Below are 22,012 nucleotides of genomic sequence, written 5' to 3' on the forward strand. Positions count from 1 at the left end.
TAAGGTCTTTGACTCTCTGTTCTGATTTGCACTCTGCCTTATCATGAGCATTAAAGACCTTGGTGACATTGCTGGACAGAGATGTAACAAGTGGGACAGAGAGGGCACCTGGCACCTGCCTGCAAAATTGATTACGTTAGGGTATGTGTGTGCCTGCACGTAGATTTCACTGCTCGGAGCTTGCTGGAAGCAGCCACACAACAGCAGTGCCCACAGAGTGTGACAGCTGCATGTGCTGAACTCCCTCACACCACCAGTTAGCACTTGATCCTGGCCAAAAAAGTGCTACATGAAGCAACACTGGACTGTTCCCTACTGATAACACCTTGCTCTCCAACAGAGAGCTCTTCTCTGCTGTTCCTCCTTAAACACCTGCACAAACAGCCCTGTTACAAGGAATTATCTCCCACCTCATCAAGAAGTGTCTCAGGTAAAAAACCTATTGGAATGAGTGCATAGCACAGCCTGAACAAAACCTTTGAGTCCTACCTTGTCTTTAATGAACACACTGACTTGCACATACCTGTGCAAGCAACCTGAGCAATCTGCCATCTTAAGCAAGTCTCCCTTTCCCCAAGGTTCAGCTCATGCCTAACTTCAGATCAGATGACACTGAGTCACACCTTGAACTTTAGTTTGTGAGGGTTGTTTTAAAGAAGCTTCAAGTGAAAGGACTTTGGCAAATGCTGTCTAAACAGATCCAGATATCAGAAGCCAGATACAGCATGAATACTCTGCATGACTAGCATTAGCTTGGCTCCAGTTTGCATGCTAACAATGGGAGACCACCTTCCAATGGGAAGCCTGTTTCAAAATCATCAGGCAGTAGTGGGAAGAGTGTGTGAGGGTAGAAGGGAACTGCAGAAACTCCAGCAGAGCCCATGGCACACACCAAGGACCATACAGTCCTTCCCAGCGGGGAAGCTGCAAAGCTGCACCTGTCTGCACCACAATTCACATGGCTTCAGATCCAGGCCAGAGTTACAACATTTTCAATTATTAGCTTATCAATAATCAGCCCTCCTGCTACTGGGGGAAACACACATAGAAAGATTGTGTTTTCAGGCTGGACAGTGCACTAATATCTGACATCCACTCCTACTGTCTTCTTAGGTTCCCAGAGTCACTGGAGGAATCACCCAGAGTGAAGAGGATTTGCATCTCTCACACCTCATCAACAGCGACTGAGGGTTGACCTTCCTTGCACAGGAATATAAGCACTGCTGAGTATAAATACGAGTACTCCTATGATTAGAGGATGCAGTTTCATGCATGCTGTCAGAGAATGAATCACACAGCCAAGGAGTGGGCAGCAGAGACCACCAAGCTGGAAGGCTTTGTAAATGAGCATGAGAAGGACAAATAGGCTTTGTTCTCCAAAAGCCTTACCAACAAGAGACATTCTGTCATTCTAATGACACAGAGGCTTGATTTTTGATTACACATTTGAAACATTTTATTACAGAAATATAATCTGTGCTGACTGGGTTTAAGGCTTGTTTTTGCAGTCAGTCCACTAGTCTTTACAGTGGAGAGAAATATGAGCCTTCTGACTTTCAACTTGTACAGTACTCCATATGCAAAATGCTTCCTGGAATCACTCCTCCCCCTCAAACCTTCCCAGCAGCAAGAGCTTCAGCTTATGGCTTTGACAGTGTTCTTGTAAATGTCCATGTCTGACATTCACTGCATGTCTCAGTACAAAACACCAGTATCTACTCTCCTTGGAAAAGTTAATTTGCCAATACAAGTGTAAAAGAAGTACTACTGAAAGTGTAAAATACTATTACTAAAAGTGTAACATCTAGTAACAACAGTATGTCTTTCTGATGGAGGGAGCTCATTCCCAGCAAATCAAACCAAACCTTTGAAGACATCCATGAAAACAGTAATAAACTCCCCTTTGGAAAACATTCATCTTAACTCGTTTTGGCTGTGCTCATTATGTGTCCATCTCTGCACAAAGAGTTCACTCTGCATCCTCTCCTCTTTGAAGCTGCTGCAGATTTAGGTAAAAGCATGAGGATGTCACTCACTCCGAGTAAAAAGAGAGAAGGCCTGGTGGTACATATACTGAGCTCCTCAGCAAGGAGGAGTGTCTTTTATACACAAGTATCAGCTAGTGTCCTGAGTCAGTAGACCACAGTATTATGTAGAAATCTGATCACATCAGAATCCCTCACAGCCATGGGGAGCAGAGAGGAGGGCTAAATACCCAAGACAAATACCTTGCACAGTCCATGTCCATACATACATTCAGTACATACCTGCCAACCTGTCACTAACAGTACAGATTATTCCAGGGTGACCTGCAATGTACTGAGCAACACAGAAAAGGATGTAAAAACACCTCTGCATAAGTGTGCTCAGCACACATCGGACTATGACACTGTTCACATCATACCAGGTCAGGTATTTTATTTCCTGCAGCCTGCCTGAGCCATGCTAAAATGAAGTGAGCTATAGCTGTGGAACTAAGGACAAATTTAACAAAACATTAAAATACCACCTACATCCAAAGAGCTCCACATGCTGCATAAAGCCTGTAGGTGAAGACCCTCAGTGACTAGGCTCCCTTTTCTATCATCCTGCGGTATGTCTTTCTAAACCACTACTTTCCATCATTTCCACTAAACACATGCCACACAAACATAGCAGCCAAGATGGGATATTTTTCTGTGAAAAATTATCTAAAAAACTTCTGCAAGTTGCCATGCCAGAGAGACCTGGCAATAGTAAAAGATCTGCCACATTTCCTGACACTGGACAGAGTTTTTCACATCCCAGCTCTGCTGCAAGCTTCCCATGTGATCTCACACTAGTCACTCATTCATCTGCACAGGACAGGAAAGCACACCATCTTCTCATGCAAGCTAAAAATGGGAGATTCTAATTTTTCATGGCAAATAGACCCACGCAAGCCCCCCAGACAAATAATTGTATTTTATACCCTGCCATTCAAAATCCTGCCAGACAACATCAGAGAGTGAAATATACTACACCAAACAGTCATATAGGAACAAAATAACCCCTCCAAAACAAAATGCACGAAAGGAAATGGATACTTCATTGTCAGATAATAACCACCTTTGAGTCTGTAAATTGGAGGCCAAGATCAGCTTTTCCCCATCTGTTTTGTTCCAGCACACTTTCCTCTGGAGGTCAGGGGGCAGAACACTAAATTGTAGCTACATTGTGTTCACTGCTTGACAAAATATCAAAACAACTAGTGCTTTCAGGAAAGACTCACTACTTGGACTCCTTTGAGAAAACCAGCACTTACACTAACTTCAGTGCGCCCAGCATTACAATTTCACATCCAAAACAGCTGCTGTTCTTGGCATTACACACCACCCCTTTTCCACCAAATAAATTTAAGAGCACACAAAGCTCTAACACAGGCGAGGCTTAAGGTACTTCTGCAGGATCGAAAAAGTTTGATAAACTGCAAGTTATAATCACACACATTCATATAATGGCACATACTCACATTCTTGAGATTTACACACACACACACAGAATGAACCAGACCAGAAATACCACATATTGACTCTTTGTATCAGGCTATTACCTAAGCCAGAGGAATTTCCCAACTTGCGTAGTTTTCCCAGGACCTTCTGGACATCCGTTATGCTCGTGTCCTGTTGGCTGTACAACAATAACCTCTTGGCATCTGAGAACAGGCGGGAAACACTGGGGGAAAACAGAAAAACAACCAGCAGTCATCAGCTCTGTGAGCCACCATCCACAGATACAGTTTTACATACCAATTCCAAACTTTAATCCCCTATGGTTATGCCACTCCAGCGCAAAAAAAAATAAATCTTTCCTCAATGACCATTCTGGGACAATCCAAGGAGCCTGAAAAAAATGTCTGCTAATGGAAGGTCAATCTAAGTTAGATTTGGAACATCATACATTTGAAAGCATTTTTAGGACTGGGCTGGAGGGGGCTTCCTGCTGCCTATAAATTGCTTCTTCTTAGAAGCACAATAATTTAAGAATGTCCTTTTAAATGCTTCTCCAGGTTGCAGATGCATTATACTCTGCATTAAACCTAACTTTCCTGACAGTATGAGTGTCAAGTAAGCATGGTACAGAAGTAAGGCAAGGTACAGGAAAGCTGGCCACAAACTGTGCTTTCTGGATCGTTAGCCAGTAATCAATCATACATAAATGTCAGGGAGTATCCCCCAAACCTGTTCAACTGCTTCTCACTCTACACTGCTCTGAGGGTCCTTAACGAGGGGAAGAGATGCTCTCAAAAAACAGCATCTTAAAAAGCCTTACCTTTTCATGGGCCAAATTCTGAGCCCAGATCACAGAATGGACTCAGTCCTTACCCAGGGAGACCTTTTCATTCACCAAGAGCTTGAAGTGCTTGGACCTGGGGATTCTGCACACCTACCAGCAGTCTGCTAGCCCCTATAAATTTGGTAACTGAAGAATTTGGTACTTCAGAGGCAGTAGAAACCACAAAACCCTCAATTGTGTAAGGTTACCCAACTAGGTGGTCATTTCCAAATATCTCTTTACCCCATGTTCTCCCAAGAAAAGAGATGAAGCAAAAGCAGACAGACTCACATGGAGGCATTGAAGTTTCCAACAATACCAGGGGATTCCCCAGGAGTTGGGTAGCGGAAACAAGGGTTGTTGGCATTGCAGATGATCCCCTGTATCCATGGCAAGGTTCCTGCTGAAGGCATAGCTTTATTTGGAAAGTGACCTAGAACAGAAACACAGGAGTTAGGAGACAAAGACATGATCCAAGCCTCCAGTACACAGCACTGTATTTGAAGAGCAGTGCGAACCCCGCACTGGTTATTGGCCAAAAGTGCTTATGAAAGTGCAGAACAGCCAACACTAAGGACTAAGTTTCTGTTAGATTTTCCACACTTCTCTTTCAAATCTTCTTGCTGAAGTCTAAACCTTCCTACTGAAGAGCTACTGAAGTCATAGGCCAGAGTTTAAAAACAAATCAATAGCAAACCACTCATGGCAGATCTCTACCATTACACTACTTGTGAATCTCATACCTCTCTCCCCACCAATGACACGGGAAGAAATGCCTCCCTTGTACAACTGTGCACCTTAGATAAGCTCATTTCCTCACCCTCACACTAGGCAAGGGATCCTGGATGAAGGTTATGCCCCTTCCTCAGCATCTCAAAGCTCCAGGCTTTGAGGATCAGATGCCCATTCTCCCCTCTGGTGCCCACCTCATCCTCTCAGCATGCCCACGATCACCTAGGGGCTGGCTCCCTACCATCACAATTCCAGTCAAAGTACCAAAGCCCATGAAAGAAGGAGTATCAAAGCTGTGGAATTACAGCAAGGCTGTTTAGATAGGTGGCTGAAGGAAGATGGGAATCTTATCAACCCACGCTGGAGAAAGCCAAGGACTCTGTGCTGGAGAAAGAAGGAAACAAAGGCTTATTGTTTCTAGTACCCAGGGAACTCTTGCTCCTAGTCTTCTGTTTAAAATACAAGAGCTATCTACCTGAGCTGTCCGACTTTTGTTTCATTTTGCTTTTTTGTTCTTCTTGGCTGAGGGACTTGGGGGAAGGTGGGGATGGAGGGAGAAGAAAAATACGAAGACTTTCAGATTTTTTTTTTGTAAAATTTCCCAGAAAATAACCTTCTCTGTCCTCCATGCCTTTCATTTTACATTGTTAGTAACTCCAAGAAAGTGTTCAGAGCAATACAGAAAGAGGACTGGCACACTTTATGGTAACTTTTTACAGAGTTTTTTACACACAGTGATGCATGTAACAGCAGTTTCTCCAAGAATAAAGGAGGAATCTGCTGGTTTTAAATCAGATGAGTTACACAGAACACACTGCAACAGCGTATCACTTTCAGTGACATTGCTGCAAACATCTAGCTTTCCAGATGAGATTGGCCACTTGTCAGATTCTCTCTCCCCCCCCCAAAGAAGTGCATTTTCAATACCTTGAAAGGTCACAGGAACAGAAAAGTTCTACAAGACACAAGACAGCAATCTGGCTCAATAGCAATCCAAGATGTCTTCTCTGTCTGTTCTGGTGAAAGCCACATAACTATCACTTCAAAATTAATTGTTCCTCCATATTATAGAGAAGACTTCCTCACACTAAGCAAGCCATTAGAAACAAGAAATGCTAACAAATCCTTGGTTTTTCTCAAACAAGGAAAGAGAACTGAAAATTTTACTTGTTTGTTGAAAAAGTCTAGCTTTAAAATACTGAGCCTATCTGGAGGCTAACAGAGCACTTGCACACAGCTCTGTTACTGCTATCACCAGGCATTACCTACAAATGATTTCATAACAGCATACAATACTGCCACTATAGATAACAATCCTACTCCCCTTAAGGCATCCACAGGGTTGCCAAAGAGCTTGCCATGAGCCCAAGCCTTCTTGCTATCTCTGCTTACAGTTCAGAAAAACTGCTTCACTTCACAACACATGCACATCTGTCAGCATGAGTGAATGTTCAGTGAAACAAATCCAGACAACACAATTTAGAAACCTATTCACAGAAGCTCTTGAAAAAATGAAGAGAAGTTAGCCATAAAAGTCAATTTAAAAGTTACCAGATGCCCTACACTCTGTAATTGCTGAGGACAATATAAGAAGGCAGACAAAGCAATAACAGTCAACATAAATAGGAAGGAAAAAGGATTGCAGGTGGAAGACTCAAAACTGTGCTTATAATGCCATGGTGCAAGAGCAAATTATTTACAAGAAAGCTACTGACTAGCAAGATCAATCTAAGTAGGTTTATATAATCACAGCTCTTGCTAGGTTTGCTAGCCCTGCCACAGCTGAAATGAATTACCATTGGGGCTGCTAGTTATTTATAACAGCTGAGTAGAAGGCTTATTGCCTCTCTTCAGCTTCATGACTATATTACAGGTATCTCTCCTAATGTCACTGTAATTTCCAGTCAGAAGAGGCAGTTCAAATGCCATGTAAAGTATGAGATTTAATTTAGGAAAGCTTCAACTATGCTCCCAAGTGCTGAAGAAAGCAAGTTAGGTAGTACATGGGACCAGCAGAGTCCAAAGTGTAATGGGAAACTGCAAACACTAACACCTCAGCTTTAAAAGATACTTACCAGCTTGAACACTTAGCAAACAGCACAAAATGCCCCAGCAATTGCAAAGACTGGTTAAGTGCTGTAAAAGGGAGTTCTTTCCTCATTTTAAGAGAGAAACACTTGAGAGTGCCCTTCAGAAACATGTTTTGCTGACCCTTAAACCTTACCTTGCAGTAATCAGGCTAAGGAAAGATAAACACAGAGCTCTTCCACAATCAGCTAACTGCAGTATGGAGCTGTCACCAAACACAGTACAACAACAGCATGTTGCTAATAAACAAGTCATGCTTCCTAAATCAAATGGCAACAAAAGAGGCCTAGAGATAGTCATTTATAAAGAACAAGCTTCCTTTGAAAGCAAAGCAGAAATGTGCCCATTTAGGGTGGAAAGAGAAAAACAGAATTTTTTTTCCTCAGCAATGTATGACTGCTGAATCTACTAAATGCAGAGCTGACACTGTAATGTTTGGAATAGAAGGAATGGAATCGCTCTTGTGCTCTTTTATGTGATACTTTAATGCACTTCACTGCCTGGAAACAAGATTGCCTTCTTAGAGATCAGAACACAGCGTTCTTTTATGCTAAGTCACATACAGATCAAAAATGAAAAATAAGATTTGGGTTCTGTGTAGGTTCTACAGATTTGTCACAGTTGTACAGCAAATTCTCAGGTAATATAAATGCTAAAAATGAGAAACAGCAAGAAAGAGCAGCAATGTACAGTTCTGGAGCAACATTGGTAGTTAACTGTAGTTCCTGAGGTGGAAGCAAAGGAGTTATAAGCCCTCCTGCACATTTCTGATTGAAGTATGGAACCTCTGCTCTTTGCATCTTGCCAGCTGCATTATTACCATCTAACCATGAAACAACAAGCATTCTGGGTGCAGCTGCTGTGTTTGGTACTTACATTCATGCTGCTCATAGGGCGGATATGAAAGTCTTACAGAGATCAAGATGAAGAAGATAAACAGAGGCCAGGCAACTTCAATCAGCAGCTGGAACTGGAAACAATAAAGACAAAGTATTAAGACATCATATTCAAAATAAAGGTCAGAACAGAAGTTCTAGGACAATCCACTTGTAAGACAGAACAGTTTTGTAAGCACTGTCTCCCTTTGCTTTGCCTACGCATTCCAGGATCAAGAAGTTTGTTCCTCCAGCTTCAGAAGATAATCTGCAAAGAATTACAGTTTTTTCTCATTGATATGTGCCAGTTATTCAACTAAACTGGATGTGCTTAGCAGCTATTTTTGGCTCTTTAAAAAATACTTTTCTGCCCTCTCACTGAAAGAAACCTCCTAATGAATCTTTCTAGCAATGAGCTGAATTTTTTACACCACTTTTCGAGGTAGTGGGGTACTTGCATCCCACTCTCACAACAGACAATTAAGCTTCTACCCTAAAACATCAGGCATGGAAATTGTGCTGATGCATGCTATGCCAATTCTTTCAATGCTGCCAAACTACACTGGTATCAAGAAAACAAAGCTAGTAAGATTAAGCTCATATCTAGTTTTTGTTTTTTTCTAATGAGCATTTGTTCCTGAAGGTAGGCAGCACCTACCTTCAGGTGCAGGTCATCTACAGAAAGGCACTAAGTATCAGGTAAATAAAGAAAGCTCAGCTATTGAGACAGACAAGACAAGAAAAAAGGCCTGATACTAAATGCACTATATTTCTTAGAAAAATTGAAGCTCAGAAAAATTCACTGAGACGCATCACATCCCACAGAAGTGTGTGGACAAAGCAACTCTCCAGCCTAGAGCTTCTGAGACACAAGATGAAATTTCCCCGACTTGAGCTTCACTAGCCACACTCCTACTTTCCCACTCCAGAAAGACTGCCCAAACATGTATTTTCAGTAAGATATGAGACAAGGAAAGTCTGAAAGCTTTTTACGCTGCTACTTCATATGTTGTTCATCCATTAGTAGTAGGAAAACAGAGTGTTTTCTTGGTCAAGTAAAAAAAATATATTTTCCTCTTTCCTGAAAAACTTAGCCTTTTCTAATAAGAGGTCTACATCATTCTCCTTAAAATTCAGAGTGTAAGACCTGCAACCCATTGAAAGACAGAATCCCCACCCACAAATATGTTTTCCAATGTTACATTATTAACAGCTAAAACTGGACTCTTGACACTCAGTGCAGGACCCTCTATGCAAACTTTGAGTTGAGAGACTTCCAGGTGACTACTGTACCCCACAATAAGCCCACACAGAAAAACCAGGGCATTAAAACAAAGGCCACTTGATCCAGGAGAGGAGATTATGTAGGATGGCTTTTCACAGATACCCTTAAGAGCTGACATCAAACATCAAATAGCAACTGTATCTAAAAGGCACAAAAATTGAGTATCAGTCTCCCAGGCACTATTGGTAACAGTGCCAGTCTCTGCAAGACAATTTTGGGATACTATTATGCATCAGATCCTGAGATTAGCTCAGCTGGTTAGAGCATGGTGCTAGTAACACCAACGTTGCTGACTTGATCCCCATACGAGCCATTCACTTAGGAGTTGGACTTGATGATCCTTGTGGGTCCCTTCCAACTCAGAACATTCCGTGATCTGTTATTTTCATGCACACACTCTACAGTTTCTACTGGGTAAGAAACACCACTGAGACCCCACTAACAAAGGTGCCAGGAAGATGCCTCAGTATCTTTGGTCTCTTATTACAATAAACAATGTAGTGGCAGCATGCACTCAGCCATTAACACTGACAGCCTGCTTCCTTCTGCATTAAACAGTGCTCTGGCTTCCAGAGATCAAAGATGCTCAGAGCTGGGACACTGACAACTTGCCTACTCCTTCTGTTCCCAAGATCCCCTTACAGCAGCTGCCAGGATGGCATAGCAAGACTTCTTCTCTTGATAGAAAAGTGGCTGTGAAATGAGGACAAGTCCATTCCCTCTTCCAGCATCAATGGTCATGCTCTGGCACATGTCACAGCCCTCTGCAACCCTGGCTGTAGGCAAGCAGCATGCACCCCCAACTGCTACTACACCATTTGGGGAAGAGCAGTGCCAGCTGGGCTTGTGGAGGCTTCCTGAGGTGACCAGTGTGGACAGATAGGCTCGCACAGCCCTGCAGCTGCTACAGAACCAATGAGAAAATGCTACCCTTAAGTTCAAGTCCTGGCTTGCTCAGGGAAATATCAGCCTCAGACACACCACCCTGGGGTGGAAAGTGCCCAAGCAGCCCTGTTGCAAAAGGGGGAACTGGCCACCTGCACACACAGCTCCTCTTCCTCATGCCTGGTTAGAGGTAACTACACTGTCACAAAAGTAACCACACGTGGGCTGCATGCACAACACACCTAACATGGCAGCTTGACAGGCTCAGGGAGGGTAGAGAAAGGAGGGATACAGCTCAGACTGACCAAGCTGCACCTTTACAGCTGAAGGCAGGAATCACAGCAGGCACAAAAATGCTACTTCATGAGAGACAGCTGGCAACTGCTGCACCAGAGGCTCACACAGGGACAAGATCAGAGTGTCAGTGGCATGTCAGTAGAGACTCCTCAGCAAGCCTCTTGTGCAGCTCAACAAAAACCATGTTATCTTCCTTTGCTCCTAATGGTCAGCAGGTTCCCTCCCCTCCTGCCTCCTGGCCTTGCTGTGACAGCACTTTTCATCCACTGTGGCCTTTCCAGACAAGGACACAAAGATACTAAAAGAGAACGTGTCTCACTGAGATTCATTCCAAGTAGATACTGAGAAATCAAGTCTCCTCAGCCACTTTTGTGCTGAAAGTACTAGATCAGCCTAGTAAATACTGAAATGAATCTTCAAGCACCCAACCCCTCAGCCATCCTGCTCCATCTGGAGCTGAAGTAGGAACAGCCCATTTGCACACAGCAGGTGAATTCAGCTAAGAACAAACTGGTCCTAATTTTACCAAGGTTAATCCCTAAAGCATGCCAAATTTATACCGGTTACCTGATGCAGGATACCATTAAACACTGAACTCTACATTGTGTCAACAGGAAATCTGTTGAGCAAGAACTAACCAGATGATCACCCCATCCACTGTCAACTCCCCCCCTGACCCTTATGGTCCAGTTTCATTCCAGCAGCTGACCAGTCTCTCAATGCAAGTTTGAGGTGTCTCCTCATTTGCAAGAAAGCAGGGAGAGAAATGTCTTTACACAGTGACCCCTGAACATGACTTTTCTTTTTTCTCTCCCCCTGTGAGCTCCTTGCCCCCACTCCGATGTTGTTGGAAGTTATCCAGAACAAAGTAACACTTGAACTGCACACGTCAGGGTGAGCTTTGAACCCAGCTTTCGCAATGTAGCACAAACTCACAGCAGCCAACAAGGGCGTTCAGTGAGAAGCCCACACGTCTTGTGAGAAGAAGGGCAAGGATCAAACTATTTCTGGGCTACATCTTCAGTTAGCACAAAGGACAGAGAACCTTCATCAGCACAACCCAACTGAAGGGCAATGGCTTCCTACCAGGAAAGCAAAGAGTTGATAAACTGTGCAGCTGTGATAACAGCATGGTGAGTTGCTCTGCCCCTTCTCTGCCATTTCCTGTGAAGTGGCCTTCCCCCTCCTGATGTCTTCAGGTAAAGCCCAAGTGAGAGCTCTTAACAAGGAAACCCCTGCACATATGAGGAACCCCACAAGAACAAGCCATGTTTCAGGCCTTCATTATTAATTGACTAATAGTCAGTGAGGAATAGAGATTATGAGCAGTTTCATACCCTCTGGAGTACTTAATGGGAAACCAGTACAGAAGCTGCCAGAAGGTACCAAGAAATAGCTGAGCAGATCCAAAATTATTAGTCTACTGCATTTCTCTGGCATAACTAAAAGATATGAAGGCACTTCTGCTGCCCTGAGCTACCTTGACATGACATGCATATTAAACTCATACCTCTTCATACCTGATGCAATAGTGAGGCTGTTCAGCCTGGAGAAACAGAGGCTCAGGGAGACCTTATTCACTCTCTCAAACTACCTGAAAGGAGGGTATAGCAAGATGGAGGTTGTTCTCCCAAGAAACTAGTGACAGGATCAGAGGACATAGCCTCTAGCTGGGTCAGGGGTTGGACATCAGGAAGAATTTTTTCACTGAAAGGGTGGTCAGGCATTGGGACAGGCTGCCCAGGGAGGAAATGGAGTCACTGTCCCTGGAAGTGTTCAAAAAAATGACTGGATAAGGCACTAAGTGCTACAGTTTGGTTTGCATGGTGGTGTTTGGACAAAGGCTGGACTTGATAATCCTAGAGGTCTTCTCCAACCTTAATGATTCTATGAGTCTATTATTTTCAGAAGATATTGCCAAAAAAATGAAAAAGCCATCATCTTCCGTACAAAATTCTGCTCCTCTGCAATAACCTCCTGGTTTACCCAGTCTAAACGTCACTCCCGAAAATCCCACAACTTCTGAGAATTCCCCTACTTTCTAAAGGCAGTTTGGCAGCAGGCAAAAGTTAGACCTGTAATAGCAAGGGAGGAAGAGTGTTTTTAGCTCTTAGAGCCTAAGTTAGTTTGGCAATAGCTCAGAAGAGCCAATCTTAAGGAGCCACAGCCAGTTTTGAGACTACTTCCCCAGCTTCATTTCTAATATTTTTCTAAACTATGATGCTGCTCACAAGGCCAGGATGTAACCCACAGCTCCAGAGAGCAGAGAGCCTCACTCCTTGCAGTTGACACAGTCCATGACCTCTCTCATGGGCAGTCCTGCCCTGGGAGGTCAAGATCCATGAAAGGCAAAAACACACAAAACAAAAACTTTGTCATCACTGGCATCTCTATAACCACAGAGGTATACAAGAGAAGTCAGAGGCCACAAGCCCCCTTTGTGTGCTTTATTTATAAATGGACTGATTCCAGCTCTGAATTCACTGGACACAAGTCCTATAAAAACAAGCCTCAGACACCTGAGCAAAGACTTCAGGGACTGTCACCATTTCCAGTGGTGAATATGATAGCCTGCTCTCCCTTGTGACACTGGGCTTCTAAAACAACCGATCCCAACCAGTTGGCAAGCATCCTGACATTTGCAGGGTTCAGAAAGCTTATCAGAGACCACTTTCCACTCACCACTTCAGTACCTCGTGTTCCTTTCACATTCCCTGCTCATACCTCCTCAAGGTCAGATCTAACAGGTCAGATCCTCCGAACAAGTCTGTTGCACACAACGTGCCCTTGTCCAACACAGGTATTCCCTAAACCCCTAGAGCTCCAATATCATGTTTTCTCAGACTTTTAGCTGTTTACAAGAGTGGTAGTATCCTATGAAGTCTCATTAATCTAAAGGCAAAAGAATTTCGAGAACACCATACTGGATCCATGCTCCTGCCCCCTTGTTATCACAAAGAAATGCTTACATATTGTCTATCAAAACAGGCAAATTTTCACACTGTTAACAGGTGGTGAGGACAACATTTTAACTACTCAGAACACACCTTGGCAGAAAAACATCAGTTGCCTGGGTTTATCCTCATGCCAATACAAGAACATGATTCATGCCAGTCACTTAATCTATACCTTCTGTTGCAAAGTTACATAGCAGGTCTGGGAGTCTCTCACTGATTAAAGTGACCGGAAATATCTGCTATTGCCTCTGCCACTTCTGCTATTAAGAAATGGCAGGATTTTGTTGCTTTTGTTGCAGCTTGCAGCGTTCTAAAGCTTTTAGACTCATGGGCACATCCTTGCAGCCTGGTAATGCCTCACCCACAGAGCAGAGCAAGTCACAGCACAGGTTTCCATTTCACATTTTCCTTGCTGCACACAGCAGTCATGCACCTTCTCAGCCTAATCTGACAGGAGTGTTTCAGTACTCCAACACTCTCTCACACTGGAATTCAGAAGTCATGAGCACCTTCAAGACTTCTGATTTCTGTCCACCCACCACTCTCCCCAGTTTGAACAGGGTATTTCCAAAGCCAGACCAGTTGCTCAGCCAGAAATCACTAGAGGAGGAGCATTAAGTAAGATACAGAGTGTTTCCCTGTTTTTCTTGAAAAGTAAGCTACAAGACTTTAACTTAAGATCTCAAAACACCCTTTAGGTAATACTTACAGTCTGTCTTCTTCTGTAGGTAAAGTTCTTCCACAGCAGCAACCCCAGCTGCGTCCAGAAAGCCATCTTCCTTCAGCAAAGTGTAGAAGCTCGTTTTGTGTAGCAGCAGCAGTACACAGTACAGACGTTGTGGCCAGGCATTAACTAGTTAAAGAAAAGAAAAAACGGGAAGAAAGTTGAAAGGGAAAAGTTCTGTAATTCAAAACAGAAAAGGCTTTCCATATCTTGTTCCTTTGGGGGGAACAAGACATGGAAAGGCAAGAGGCTGCACACCTTGCAGCCCCCCCACCGCACACCCTATTGCCTTCTTTCTTACCCATGCACTCCAGACAAGTCTCATGGGTCTCAGTAAGCTCAGATTTAGACTCACTGTCTCTTACCTCAGAGTTCCAAAGTACAAAAAGAGGTTTGCAATACCATTCTCTTATTTTCTGCCCCAGAAATTCCAAGAGCAAGGACAGCCCACAATGAGAAAAAATAATAGGCTTTGAAAAATGATTTGAAGACCCCTCCGAATAAGACTGAACTGTACAATTCAACCCTTTTCCTCTCTTCCCAAAGAGAAAGCTTCTTTCCATATTTATTTTTATTATCATGAAAAGCCTGCTGCAAAATTAGCAAAGCCTTTGTTTTGAAGTCCAGTCAACACCACCACTTGTTGGAGAAAGTGCTATGCCTTTTACAGGCAAGGAAGAAATGCCCATTCCCTTGAAGGTAAGTGACTAAGAAGGACCCTAGAGTTGTTAATATTTGGATTAAGTAAATGGAAAATTGTTGTTTAGTCAGTGTTCAGGTCTTGCAACCACCTGGCCTCCAACACCATTGTGAATTAGGTGTATTAAGTGTGCATCTTGCTACAGCATGAGAGCATAGAGGATTAAAAATTACATTTATCTCTTCGGTGGTGATTAATAAGAACATAGGATAGACTTGGTACATGTAACCTTCCAGGAAGGCTCAATCTTTAGGCTCCAAGGTGAGCTTACAGCATATTAGTTAAATGTCAAACCTTTTTTCCAGAATTAATTCAACGTATCTTAATTTTCTTCTGAGTTTGAAGGCCACTTCCAATTAAAAGCAGTTTAGTCCTCACTAAGTGTCCACACAGGAACTTAGTTAATCCACATCAAGTTAATTCTGATTTTTGTACCTGAATACACTCTGTTGACAGACTTAGTATTAAGAGGAGAACTTGCAGCTGATTCAAACACACACCAAGAGAACTAATCCTTCCAACACCTGCTAAAGTGGGAACACACATACTTTTGATTCTGGTGTCTCACATAACAGTACCCTAGCCCTATGATTCACAGGTGCATGTCTGACTGCAAACTGCACTGAAAATATTCTCAAAAATCCATAAGTGTGCTAGGAACATCAGACTTCCTCAGGAAATGCTCTGACCAGTACTACACTAGAGTAAGACTAGATGGTAAATTCCGGATGTGAGCTTTGAGATGATGAACAATTGTGGCCTTTACGTCTCATCCAAAAGTAAATTCCATTATGACAGTGACTTGCAGATTAAAAACTTGTCTCTTAAGAATATAGGTCTGTATTACAAAAAAACGTCTCTAACATGACTAACAAAAATAAACCTATTTCACCGAGTTCTGTGGATGATTACAGTCTACTATTACAACAGGACAACAGTGCTTAAGGCCAATACAGAGAACCAAAGTGCAGAAAGAGATGCCTACAAACCCCTACAAACTGAACCTCCCACCAGCACAGGGGCAGCAGAGCGTACAGTCAGCATGGGCTCATTAACTTCTGCCAGGTGCTGCTCTAACTCTCTGACAGGACCTCTACAGATGCTTCTTCACAGAGGGATGCCCAAATCATCTCACAGGAGTGCCATCCTTCCATCCTCCAGCTTCCTGCTGTCTGGAGCACCCTGACACTAACACATTCCAGATGCATACACATCTGGCTGGTAGACCATGAATTCCCAGACATACTTAGAGCAAGGCACTTGACAGGCTATTGGCATATCCACAGCAGGGAAAAAAAAACCCCTTTGTGGGGAATCTCAGAGGACAAATCCTGGCTGATGATTGCACCCATGTTCACGGACCCAAAGCACCTCTGCTTACAGGTTTGGATATAGGGGGGAGCTCTGAAGCACCTCCTCTGCATGTCAATATTACACATCTAAAGCTGCAATTAACCTAGCAACAAAGCTTAGTACAAAGGAGAGATGACAATATTCCTTACTATCTCCACTGCTAAGTTTCTGCTTAGGATTTGGGGGATTTGGCAACACTTTTACTCACTCTAAAGAGAAACCTAGATTACCAGTCACACAGCACATAGGCACTCACTGACCACTACCGTGGTACAAAAATGTTTCAAAGAACACTAAAACAATTGCTCTTTTTAAGCATTTTTCCACAAGGATACTGTTACTGGCCTGTGAGTCACAGACCTCCATTTGCTGTGTTGTGCTGTCCACAATGCCACAAACATAAGTTTTCTGCCTGAGTCTAATCCTGTAGCCATTGCACAAATTTGGCATATAGAAGCAGAGGACTGGAAGGGACTGTACAGCCTTCCACAATCACTGGTAGTTATGCAACACGTGTTTTTTTATCTTCAGAAGAGTATTCAGAGTACCCATTCCATATTTCACACTCAGGCCCCCAATACCGTTAACTCTCTGCAAAAAACTAATTGCCAATGCTTTCAGCAATTAAAACTAAACACCAGAATCTGTAAGAATAAAGTGCCACAGGAAGAGTACAAAAAGGATCCCAAGGAGAGTCAGAGACTTTTGGTGCTCTCATCAATGGAATTAGACCTTATTCCACTCCCTGCACCTTAATACTCTGCACGGAGGCAAAACAGAAGTTGAAGCAGTCTGTGGACTGAGCAAGTCACAGGGTAGCCAGTTTAATGCACATTAGTGAAAATTCAGACACTGATCCTTGGCAGATGCAGTCAGTGCACAGGATCCAGAATATGGAAATACTGCTTGATAGAGGTTGTAACATTTACATCACACTAGCAAACTGTAGTGAGCTAAGCACACATTTTATCATTTAACTCATCTCATCTGACCAGCAGAAGCCTGCACAGCCAGGAAGACTCAGCTGTGCCAACTACTTGAACTTCAGCTATCTGGAGTTTAACTAAACTTTACTGGGAGCAAAGCAAATGATCTGGCCTGTTCTGCCTGGACAAAAGTTTCAAATTACATAAAAATAATGACTTTTAAGGACTGCCCAGATGTAGGCATACCAACTAAGTCCCTGCATTAAAGTAGAGCATGGAGCCTAATGGGGACTAATCACAAAGAGCACAACACCTGAGCCTCAAGCATTCCCAGTTCTTGCAGCCATGCTGGACAAGACAGCTGCAAGGACACTGTATGCCCCAGTATCTGTTACAGCCTGGAGAATACAGGTTTGTTAGAAGTCACCTCTGATTTTCATCCACAGAGGTTGACATATTTGGTTTAATGCTGACACAAGTCAAGAAGGTTCCCTTGAACTACTAATCCATCAGAAAGCAATGAGCAAACTAAGAATATTAGAGGAAAATGGCTTGGCATCCTTTCAGATGTTCTTCCAGCTCACAATAACCAAGAACTGTAAGCCAGGGATACAGAAAACTGATGGACCAAACACTTTCAGCTCAGTCAGAGCTGAAGTCCCACTGTATCTCCACTTCAGACCAGTCTGATAAATTCCAAATGGCTGGGAAATACAATTTGTCATTTAGTACTGCAGTGCCAAAACACTGCTAGTTTCCAATTTAGGCTTTTACATCTCACCTATGCAAAATTTTGAGCCAAGAGCAGGTGTCAGTGACCACTCGTAGCACTCATCCAGAACTCCCTGAAGCAGAAACACTGTTTTCTGTCTAGAGTAAGAAAAGCTGCAGGAATTCATCCCTATAGCCTTAGTTCTTCTGTGATGTAAAGTACTGTAGTACAACACCCACCTGCACAATTAAGGCACAGATTTCATGCACTTGTCCCATGGTCTGCCTTTGCAGAAGACTCCCTGAACATGACATTTCGCTCTGCTGCAGAAATCTTGCATGGCCTCCTGACCTACAGGGCTGCAATTTCATCTCATTTTCTGCAATTCAGAAAATTACTCAAGAGAAAGTTAGGCTACAGGGCAACCTCTGAAAATTATGACAACGAAACACACACTTTGGCCAGCCCTTTCTTTCTAGAAGGGTGCTACCCACTATTTCAAAGTAAAAATGGCTGTTGAAAAGTCCATTAGCTGGTATACCAACAACCATCTGCAGACTAATCCCTCTTAAATAATGAAATGTATTTTTACAGCTGTAGATTTAGAGAGTGAAAAGCTCAAGTGGCAGAAAATCAGTTCCCCACCCCCATGCCTGGTGTCTGTACTAAGTAAACATAAAATAGCCTTCAAAAGCAGCTTTCTGCAAACAATGCAGCTGTTTGCTTTCTTTGGGAAGGCAAAAAAACCTTTCCCCTAGAGAAAAAAAATTTAAAATCACTATTTCAAGAGGGAACAAAGTGAACTTACCAAAACTTATGAGACTGGAACATTTCAGGGCTCTGGCAAGACACTACAGACAATTTAAACTAAGTCCTTGTCAGCAAAGCTGAAAAGCTTTCACCAGTTGATGAAGGCTCAATGGCCTCCATGTAATAAGCTAGCAGCCTCGATCTTCTCAGTCAGATTTTCCTTATCACAGAAGCTACCACCACTGGCAACTCTCCACAGATCAAGTGCCCATGGAGAGTACCAATCTAACAGCTACATGTGATGGCCTTACGAGCTATAAGAGCCAGCACTTTCCTTTCTCACAAGCAGACATCATCTAGCACTTCATGCTTTCCGTCCCAGAAAAAAAAAATTGGTACATCTGCTTAACTCCAATAGGTCTCATCTACACAAGTACCAAGACAAATGAGACTCACTTTGGAAGAAAAGAAGTAACTAAAGCATAAACATCGGATTTCAGCAGGAATATAGTTCTTTTCACGAATGCTGATAAATGTCTTGACATTTAATTTGTTTTAGATAGCATCAAGCTGCATTTTGTGAGGGAAACAATGTCATGAGCCATGTGAATTCTGCAAAGCCCAGACTTAGAGAACTGCAGCGATCCATACGCCATCAGTGGAGAGCAGATGCCTGTAAGGATTGTGCATATGAAGGCAGGACAGAAGTGCCTGACCCATGAACTGACATTCTGACCCATACAAGACAAACCACCAGAGGACTAATGGCCTGGATGGACATTAGCATAACAGAGGTGCAGATAAAGTCTAGAGTCCAGAACTAAATCCCCATCTCCCAAATCAAGGTCTAGTGTCTTGGCCACTTCTCTGCCAAATACCAGCATTTCCCTACTTCCAGCACAGTGGCTGTAACCAGAAGGAAAAAACCAGTATTGATCCCAATTATGTTATGATTAGGCTAGATAAAAAGCACCTGTAGGCAAATGCAAGCAATTTCTTTGCCCATCTGCTAGCGATCTAATGGAGATAAAATCCCTAGTGGAAACATGCAGCACATAAAGAACCAAAAGCAATGTCCATTCTGTGATCTGAAGTCACACTAAACTTGCAAAACCCAAGGGAACAAATCTGACACTACCATCTCTAGAACTTCCAAGCAGTCAAAAAACTTGTAACATCTACTGGAGCTCCAGGAAAGAGGGGAAACTGCCACTGGAACAATGATAATTTTATGTAAATAACAGTACTGATCTTTTTAACTGATCTTTTAAAGAGCATGAAGTGGGTTACAAAAAGGTGCCATAAAAAGCATTAGCAGCACAGAGTTCAAGCAACTCACCTAAGGCCACAAGCAAGCAAAAGCAGAGATTAGAATGAAACCATCAGATCCCACACGTCTGTCTCCTGGCTTAAGCACTGGTAGAGTCTGTAGTGGTCACAACCAGTGCAGGATCAGCAGTGGAGGTGTGAGCTTTGAACCTACGGGCTCCTGCCTGGGACACAGGATCGTTATCAGTACAGCCACACAGACACTAAAAGCTGGTCTTTCATAACCTCCCTGCAGAGGACTTTTCTCTCTCTTCTGCCAAATGAATATGGGACACAAAGTTTCCTATTCCATCTAAAGAGTCCTTCAGTGAGAAGTGCTTTCCTCTTCAGAATTACCCAGGTCATGTCACTGAGTTTAGACGGACTCCTTGTTCCTAACAATGTGACTGGAGAGCTTCTGGGTCAGCCTGCAAGAATTTGATTAGGGTGACAAACAGCAATATTTTAGTGGCAGTTCTTGGCAAGATCCTCTACTGGTTTATTTCCCATAGTGACTACCGGGCCTTGGGTTAGGTAGTAAAAAAATTCTGGTCTTGTTCTCTAGTGCTTACTAACACTGAAGGCAACTAGCACATGGCTTTCAACATGGCCTTCCAGTTTAATTCACTCCCCCCCCCCCCTTGAGGAGCATGTAAGATTTGGTAAAACCAACATTTAAAGCATAATGCCAAAAGACCAGGAAGCTGATGAAACCTTCTCATGGAATACTTCTAGCAACCTGCCACCTCTGGTCCAAGACACACAGGTCTCTCGTTCATCCACAGGGCCCTTAAGGCAGCATGCACACAGCTACAAAACACTGAATAAATTATTTCACATTGTTATTTAAGGGGGTTCCAACCTCCCAGAAGACCAGAGACAATTGATGGAAAAGGACTCCTTTTAGCACTGGCCAACAATAAAATACTTATCCACAATTTGCTTGAACTGCTGCTATGAAAACATCTAGTGACAAAACCCAAGCCTAATATTAGGTTCTACTTGTTGCAGTAGGTACTGAACAGAGAAGTGAGCCTGGATCTTGCTCTGACAAGACTCAGGCTTAACATAAGGTCATGCTAGGAGTGGAAATCTGGCTTCCCAACTCTTTGGGCAAAATGGCAAGGGGCTTTAAAGTTATTTAGCTTTGGCATGAGAACTGAGCAAATGGTTATTTCATAAGTCAATATACTATGTGCTGAGCTCTTCTGAATGCTCTACTATGAACAGATGACCATTTTGAAAGACCTGGCCCAGAATTAACACCATGAGCACTGACATTCCTAAATTCTTCAGAGTATCTAACTTGCCTCTCCTGTCAAAGCCAAACTCCTAGGATGTATTTCTGAGACACTGGTGGGCCTATCCTTACCAATCAGAAATAAACCACATGGGACAGTTCCTCAGAGTAAAGCACTAGCTTACAAACTACTCCATAATACAGACTAGACTACATTTTTCAGAGTCCTCAGTGCTTCCTTATAACACTTACATAGATACACTTTCAAAAATGGGTGCTGTTTTACAACCTTCCATTGTGACACAACATGCCAAGTAATTTTGAAAAACCTGTCACAAGTCAGCAATATCTGCCTACCAGAATGACCACAAGTGGTTCTCATTACTCCTAGCATTCTTAAAGGGCTCATTGATGAAAACAAGCATAACTCCAATGCTATGGAAGAGGTCTATGCATATACCATATGGAGCATGCACCATAGCTGCACTGACCTAAAGTAATCTACATGCAAGGGCTGTGGCATGCACTTAGGCAAGAGGAATTGCTTAAGTGTCAAGTATAATACGCAAGATGAAATGCAGTCATCTATTTTACAAAAAAATTAGCTTCCACTGGAAGGTTGTGAAATACGTGAAGCATGTCAACTTTCAATGTTACACTGAATTTCTCCTATTTTCCCTGTGGAAGGAAAAAAAAGGCAAAAATCTAGTCCATTCTTTGGCAAAAACAAACACAAACTGTGATTTGCTTTATCATGGCCAATGTCCAAAAATCCATAGTCCATATTAGCAGACGATTTTTTTCTGGCTCTCATAGAATGGCTCTTTTCTAGTGGAATGTAGAAATAATAGAACATCCTGCTAAAATAATAATTGCGACATTTGAGC

The 22,012-nt window shown here is 42.8% G+C and overlaps 1 protein-coding gene across 3 annotated transcripts in view; it reads right to left on the reverse strand.

Annotated features, from left to right (window-relative positions):
- The window catches only part of ABCA1 (ATP binding cassette subfamily A member 1), a 91,763-nt gene that overhangs the window by 62,416 nt on the left and 7,335 nt on the right, over nucleotides 1–22,012 (reverse strand). For 2 of the 3 annotated variants that reach the window (XM_085042992.1, XM_085042990.1), the window contains exons 2-5: nucleotides 14,122–14,265; nucleotides 7,990–8,083; nucleotides 4,585–4,726; nucleotides 3,572–3,693 (exon numbers count right to left, since the gene is read on the reverse strand). In XM_085042992.1, the coding sequence (XP_084899118.1) occupies nucleotides 3,572–3,693; nucleotides 4,585–4,726; nucleotides 7,990–8,083; nucleotides 14,122–14,187 (424 nt within the window). In that variant the 5' untranslated portion in view covers nucleotides 14,188–14,265. Of the gene's footprint in view, nucleotides 1–3,571; nucleotides 3,694–4,584; nucleotides 4,727–7,989; nucleotides 8,084–14,121; nucleotides 14,266–19,916; nucleotides 20,037–22,012 lie in introns of those variants that run through there. The other variant, XM_085042991.1, reaches the window with a different exon arrangement.

Source organism: Lichenostomus cassidix, chromosome Z (assembly GCF_008360975.1).
Source record: "Lichenostomus cassidix isolate B80296 chromosome Z, HeHo_3.0, whole genome shotgun sequence".
In the NCBI taxonomy this organism is placed as follows: domain Eukaryota; kingdom Metazoa; phylum Chordata; class Aves; order Passeriformes; family Meliphagidae; genus Lichenostomus; species Lichenostomus cassidix.